The sequence below is a fragment of the Vitis riparia genome, chromosome 4, assembly GCF_004353265.1.
Source record: "Vitis riparia cultivar Riparia Gloire de Montpellier isolate 1030 chromosome 4, EGFV_Vit.rip_1.0, whole genome shotgun sequence".
Classification (NCBI taxonomy): domain Eukaryota; kingdom Viridiplantae; phylum Streptophyta; class Magnoliopsida; order Vitales; family Vitaceae; genus Vitis; species Vitis riparia.
Window position 1 is genome coordinate 7,551,516 of NC_048434.1, and position 7,371 is coordinate 7,558,886.

The 7,371-nt window shown below is 33.8% G+C and overlaps 1 protein-coding gene across 5 annotated transcripts; it reads left to right on the plus strand.

The window, feature by feature from the left end:
- Positions 1-1,165: 1,165 nt before the first annotated feature.
- Positions 1,166-6,695, plus strand: LOC117912371 (putative pentatricopeptide repeat-containing protein At3g25970). Of its 5 annotated transcripts, XM_034826932.1 has the most exons (5): positions 1,166-3,506; positions 4,869-4,992; positions 5,526-5,687; positions 6,154-6,375; positions 6,487-6,695. In XM_034826932.1, exon 1 carries the CDS (start codon positions 1,338-1,340, stop codon positions 3,435-3,437), a length of 2,100 nt encoding a protein of 699 aa, XP_034682823.1. In that variant the 5' UTR covers positions 1,166-1,337; the 3' UTR covers positions 3,438-3,506; positions 4,869-4,992; positions 5,526-5,687; positions 6,154-6,375; positions 6,487-6,695. The 5 variants fall into 5 exon arrangements, with proteins under 5 accessions (XP_034682823.1, XP_034682822.1, XP_034682821.1 ...); XM_034826931.1 differs by having other exon boundaries at positions 4,869-6,229; positions 6,312-6,375; XM_034826930.1 differs by having other exon boundaries at positions 4,869-5,687.
- Positions 6,696-7,371: the final 676 nt, after the last annotated feature.

Here is a 7,371-nt window from a genome sequence, read left to right on the forward strand (position 1 = left end):
ATTTGTTCAAGGTGCAATCATGTATATTTAGAAGAGAAATTAAAATTTGTCTAGAGTAGGTTTTGGTTTCCATGTGAATGAATTTTTTTCATTTTTGTTCTTACTTTTGATAATCAATCAAAACACAATAATTATAGGAGCAAATTCGCTCTTCTTTTCACACAGTCATGACATGAAAAACTTAGTAATCTTTGTATATGCGAGCATGCCGGAGAATTTTTGTTCTTAAAATTGAGAAGAAACGATATCCTATGTATGATGTATGGAAAATTATGTGTTGTGGAGAGCATGAAAAGTAGGGTCCCTCCCTAAATATCATGTCAAACCATCAAGACATGGCTAAAATTTCGAATTTTTATTTATCTTTTTCACAAAATGTCATGAGTTAACATTTATTCCAATTTTATATTTAAATTTCTCGTTTACATCTTGTGAACCTTTATCATATAGTAAATAATATGGGTATACGCATATGGGTTTGCCTATGGTACCATATGCCAAGGGTTGCGGTGTGTTGATCCAACATCACCTCAATTCCGTTGCTTTATATTTTATATATGATCACGTGATCTTCTTGCTTTATATCTTAATTTCATATGTTTATAAAACTTTGTTTTTAAAGAAGTTTTCTATATTTTATTTTACTTCGTAATTATTATAATTATTTTTTAATAAAAAGATTTTTATTTCAAATCAAAATTTAAAAAATATGAGAGAAAATGTAAAGAAAAGAAAATACAAATAAAAAGTAGAAAGAAAATAAAAAATAAATTATTTTTATTTATTACTTTAATCTTATTTTACTTATTTTAATTCATTGGTTTAAAGATTAAATAATTTAAAAATATATAAGTTTTTAATTAATTTTAATTATATTTGATTTCATTTGATATTTTTTATAGTACAATCATAAGAAAATAAATTTTTTAATATTTTTTTTCTTTTTTAGTATTTTCTAAAAACCAAACATAATTTTAATATTTTTAAATTCTTTTAGAAAATAATTATATAATAGTTATTATTGTAAAAATAATTTATTGCACATAAGATTTGAGAATGATAATTTATTATTATTATTTTTTAAAAGGTAAATTAAGTCTTACAGACTTAACATATTTTTAAAAAGATATTGCATTTGGCCAAAAATCCCCACACGCTATAATATTAGAAGTTGGTGTTGTAGGCGCAAGGATCAGTTTCGCCTTTTCTTACGCAGATTTGTCCTAGTCCTAGTGAAGCTTTTGGCATAAAAAAGATTGTCCTTTTGTTTTCCCTGAAAATTTTTCCTGAGAAAATAAATATTACCAGATTTGTACTGAGAAAATAATCACCCATGAATGAGGCCATTGCACTCACTCGGTCAATCTTCTTTCACCGCTTTATACAGGGCTTCAGTCAACCATTGTTTGGCGATCAAATCAGGAACAACTGCAAGCATATACACTGCCAACAATATCATAAGTGGATACGCAAAATGTGGAGAGATACGTATTGCTAGCAAGATGTTCGATGAAACGTCGCAACGGGATGCTGTGTCTTGGAATACAATGATTGCAGGGTTTGTGAATTTTGGGAACTTTGAGACTGCACTGGAGTTTCTAAAATCCATGAAAAGATATGGGTTTGCGGTTGATGGGTATAGTTTTGGAAGTATACTTAAGGGTGTTGCTTGTGTTGGATATGTTGAGGTTGGGCAGCAAGTGCATTCCATGATTGTTAAGATGGGTTACGAGGGGAATGTGTTTGCAGGTAGTGCACTCTTAGACATGTATGCGAAATGTGAGAGAGTTGAGGATGCATTTGAGGTGTTTAAGTCTATAAATATTCGTAATTCTGTTACCTGGAATGCTTTGATTAGTGGGTATGCTCAAGTGGGTGATCGGGGGACTGCATTTTGGCTATTGGATTGTATGGAGCTGGAGGGCGTGGAGATTGACGATGGGACATTTGCTCCACTTTTGACATTGCTTGATGACCCAGATTTGCACAAATTGACAACGCAGGTTCATGCTAAAATTGTGAAGCATGGGTTGGCATCTGATACTACTGTGTGCAATGCCATAATCACAGCGTACTCAGAGAGTGGGTCCATTGAAGATGCTGAAAGAGTGTTTGATGGTGCTATTGAGACACGAGATCTAGTGACATGGAATTCTATGCTGGCTGCTTACCTAGTAAATAATCAGGAAGAGGATGCATTTGAGCTCTTCCTTGAAATGCAAGTGCTTGGGTTTGAACCAGACATCTATACATACACTAGTGTCATAAGTGCTGCTTTTGAAGGTGCACATCAAGGCCAAGGAAAGTCCTTGCATGGATTGGTAATCAAAAGGGGATTGGAATTTTTGGTACCGATCTTTAATTCATTGATTGCCATGTATCTCAAATCACATAGCAAATCCATGGATGAAGCATTAAATATATTTGAATCCATGGAAAACAAGGACCATGTCTCTTGGAATTCCATTTTGACAGGATTCTCACAAAGTGGGTTAAGTGAAGATGCATTGAAGTTCTTTGAGAATATGCGATCTCAGTATGTAGTGATTGATCACTATGCCTTTTCTGCTGTCCTTAGGTCTTGCTCGGATTTAGCAACTCTCCAGTTGGGTCAACAAGTTCATGTCCTAGTACTTAAATCAGGCTTTGAGCCAAATGGATTCGTTGCCAGTTCATTGATATTTATGTATTCGAAGTGTGGTGTCATTGAAGATGCTAGAAAATCATTTGATGCAACTCCAAAAGATAGCTCAATTGCATGGAACTCACTCATATTTGGTTATGCGCAACACGGGCGAGGCAAAATTGCACTTGATATCTTCTTCTTAATGAAAGATAGAAGAGTGAAGCTGGATCATATAACTTTTGTTGCAGTTCTAACTGCATGCAGCCACATTGGATTAGTAGAAGAGGGTTGGTCTTTCCTAAAATCTATGGAATCTGACTATGGGATTCCACCTCGGATGGAGCATTATGCTTGTATGATTGATCTGCTTGGGCGGGCTGGGCGTCTAGATGAGGCAAAAGCATTAATTGAGGCAATGCCATTTCAGCCAGATGCAATGGTGTGGAAAACACTACTTGCTGCATGTAGAACTTGTGGTGACATAGAATTGGCGAGTCAGGTGGCAAGCCATCTATTAGAACTAGAGCCTGAAGACCATTGCACTTATGTTCTACTCTCCAGCATGTTTGGGCATCTCAGGAGGTGGAACGAAAAGGCTGGCATAAAGAGGTTGATGAAGGAGAGAGGGGTAAAAAAGGTTCCTGGCTGGAGTTGGATAGAGGTTAAAAATGAGGTGCATTCCTTCAATGCTGAGGATCGATCCCACCCTCATTGTGAAGAGATATACCTGAGATTAGGAGACTTAATGGAGGAAATCAGGAGGTTGGATTATGTTGCTAATTCAGAAGTTTTTTTGCATGATTTTTTATGATGGATATGGTGATTGAAAAGAGTGATGATTACCCTTGGTCCTATCATTGGATGGTGCTTAGTAATGGATGTAAGTTGTGTTCATATAATCTTTTTGAAGAAAGTATTTTGTGTTTTAATACCAAAAGTTCCAAATTGTTTTCCAAGTTGAGGAGATTGCAGTCAATGTTTATTTATTCTACCTGATAGAAATATGAGGAGTCAAGTTATCATGCATAACTAGTTGTTTTGCATATAGAATTGTAAAGAAATGTAAGACCTATGTGTTCAACTATTGAATAGTGGATGTTGTCATGCATTTTGGCATGCTGAAAAGATGGATGTTAGCATCATATAGTTAAAGATGTGTTATAAAATTTCACTCTTGGGTGGAAAAATTTCACATCATGGCATGGCAGGATGTAGTTGAAGCAAGAACTCAGGGTGGGTAACACCAAATAGGAGATTCTGAAGCATTCCCATAAATGCTGAGATCAGATAGTTTAGAGGCCAGAATAATTAGAAGTAAACCTGATCATTCAATCTCAACATTCCCATAAAACATAGGGGAGCATGTTATGGCAAATAATAGATCAGGTAGACATTAGCATTTCACTGATATTGGTTTATCCTTTGAAAAATGTGTATCTTACAGTGTAAATAACATCTATAAAATCTTTGATGATTTATTTTGTAATTCACCTGTTCTTATTTCATTTTTGTGGTTTTATTTATTCATGCAACAAAAGTAATTGGGATCTTCCAAAACTAAAGGTTACAGCTTTGTATGTGAATCAAAAACAGGTTTAATTATAGGGATGTTGTATTTGTTTTGTAAATTAAGTCTAGTTCTATTCAATAAACAAGTTTCTACATATTAGGATAGACACAAACACAGATGCAAAGCAGGTGAAAAATATAAATAGAGGCACCTCAGTGACAATTTTTCCTAAACACAGGACTCGAACAGCATAACAGCTTGCAATTGAAATTAAAGCTTATCAATCCATTGCTATTAGTAGGTTAAGAGAAGTTCTCAAGTATCTTTATGACATTTAAATTTTGTGTGATATTCTTGGTTCTTCTGCTGTTGAGACCTGTTGTTTCTATTGACTTCACTTGGCTGCTAATGGAGCAGATTTCCTTGCTAAAAGGAGAGCATCGATACTGCAGAATTATAGGCACCTTTGTCTCCTTAGTTCTTGGGATGCTGTCTTCCTGCTAGGTCTTGGTTGTTACTCTTATTATCATTAGGTATCCTATATCGAAGTCTAGCTTTTCCTCCATGAACCCTTTTGTACATGTTAGAAACATTTGTCTCGCCTTAAAAATGTTAAGGCCTGTTTGGTGATTGTATGCTTTTCTGATATTTTGTTATGATAGTTTCACTGCACAAGGACATATACACATTGCTGCTTAAATGATAAGTTTAGGGTTTTTTTTGTTGCAATAGGGTTTGTAACTTGCAGTCAAAGGAAGAAGTCAGAAGATAGCTTATGATATACTCCTTGTGATAAGCTCCATCTTGGGAAACTCATCATCTCTCAGTTCTGAAGTATCCCATCAGAAGCTGATAAGTATGGCAAGTACTTTACAGATCCTACTTTGGAGAATAATTGACTTATGTGGTTTTCTTTCCCATGCTCTATGTAATGTTGTTGCTTCTACTTGTTTTGTACTGTAATTTTCATTAATCAATTATCAATTATTTTGATGGTGAAGCACCATTTGTTGGAGGAAAATAATAGTAATAAAGTTGAACATAATTAATTGAACTCTTTCACTTTAGAAAAACATCCCTTTGGAACCCTTCGTGGTTGACAAGCTTACTATTATGAGGAAAAAAACTATCACGGGGAGTGAAATGGGAAAAAAAATCCTTACAAGCAAACTTTGTTGGATATATTGGCGAACTCCACTCTTGTTCCTTGCTTCTATAAATCCTATAATGCAATACTTGAAATCAATATCTATCTACTAATTTTTTAACGAGTTTGAGATAGTTTTGGTAATTATGACTATTAATTAACTATTTTGACCTCTTTATATCAATGGTCGCAATGAGTGGCTGCTGCTTCCTTTTAATGGCTAATTGTGGCATAATGTTCAGATAATGAGCTACCTTTCTGGTTCATCTCCTTACATAAAAAGTGGAGCAGTGTCTGTGCTATCTGTGCTGGTATATAAGGATACAGATATTTGTACTTCAGTAGCTGATCTGGCCCCTTCTGTTTTAGCTTTGCTGCAAGGGAAAGCTGTTGAAGTTACAAAAGTGAGTCCCTAACTCATAATCCAGATTGTTGGTTGCAGTTACTCTCCATCACTCTGCTTCTCTTCAGGGCTTTTACCAATTTATTTGTTTTCCCACGTTCTTTCTTGTGTGCTTGCATTCAATCTTAAAATCGTCGACACAACTGATTATAGCTTTAACTGCAACTATTTCTTTGTCAATGGCCTCAACTTGTGGTGAGTATATAATTAGGGACGACTGGAATGTTGGAATTTAAGAATGGGAATGAGTCTGAGTCCTGATGTTACAGAAAAAGGAATTAGCTGTACCTTTGATTGAACTGAGCCAGTTTCTTTTGTAGCTTTTTTGTTAGCTTTCTTGGCATCCCGAAATAGTAGTGTGTTTTTTTCTTTTTTCAAAAATTGTTGTAGTACAAACCATCTTAAGTTTTGAACCATCATTCATCTTCTGGATTATTTGCTAACAATTGGTATTTTGGATTCTGCAGTTCATGCTAACTATTGGTTCAACACTAATGTATCTCATTATAGCTCATTTCAATTGGCATATATTGGTGGTAATAGGTAAGTTCTTTTCACTTGCTCTGTATTAATGTGATCTAGTGGTAGTTTTTACAGAACAACCTTCTATCTGATACACTGTCAGGAGCTATTCCAGTTATAGTACAGCTTGTAGGTCTCTCTTCATTCCAGAGTCCCCTCTATGGCTGGTGAGTCAAAATAAAATCTCTATTAGAAAATTGTGCTTGTGCTTTTAGAGAAAAGCAAGGAAGAGAAAAGCACCAATATATTGCTGAAATAATGATCAAAATCATCTGCAGGCAAAGATTGGCCGAGAGAATGACTGTGAACCTTAGATGAGAAAAAGGCGATATTTCTCAGGAAGCAGCTGATATATTTTGAGCATTTTGAACTTCAGATTCCATGCATTGCTGAATGCAAGTTAATGCCATGAAGGCCTAAAGATTCCATGTAAACCAAACTCTATGCTTTGTAATGAATTTGACGCCAAGTTAATGATTTGCAGCTATATAGAAATTCTAGAAATTTAGAATTTTAATATTTGAATTTACAAATTTTAGAACTTTGTGAACCAAACTTTATGTTTTGTAATAGAAATTTTTTAATTTAAAAATTTTAGAATTTCAACGTGTAGAAAATTATTATGAAACAACTTATAGTGGCAAGAGTTCATAGACTACTGCAACATTTGCCCAATGTAGGGTAGAAATAAAAGCCATGGCCCTGTTTGCTAACCATTTTTTAAAATAGTTTTTTTGTTTTTCAAAAAAAGAAATGAAAATATATTTGGTAACCAAAAACAAGGAAATCAAATTTTTGTTCTTAACAATAGAAAATATTATGTTTTTAAAGAATATCTTTTAATTGTTTTTAACTTATTTTTTAAGGTTGTCTTACAAAAGAATTTATACAAATATGAAAAATGATTAAAAATAAAACATTACATTTTTAATTTCTTAAATAAACTTTTGTTCCATAAAATATCATAAAATAGTTTTAAAAAACATTTTCTAAACAGAGTTCATGTGTTTATGACATCAGTTTTCACATAAATATCCATAGCTGAATTTTATCAAAATTACTAATAAAAATTATCTCAAGCCCAATAATTTTTAGGGAGAATTATGTTTTAGGGGTAGATGGGCCCCCAAATTAACAAAAGGTTCATATAACTCTTCAAATTG

Coding starts and splice junctions, on each gene's coding strand:
- LOC117912371 (XM_034826931.1), top strand. CDS start 1,338: ATGAGGCCATTGCACTCACTCGGTCAATCTTCTTTCACCGCTTTATAC.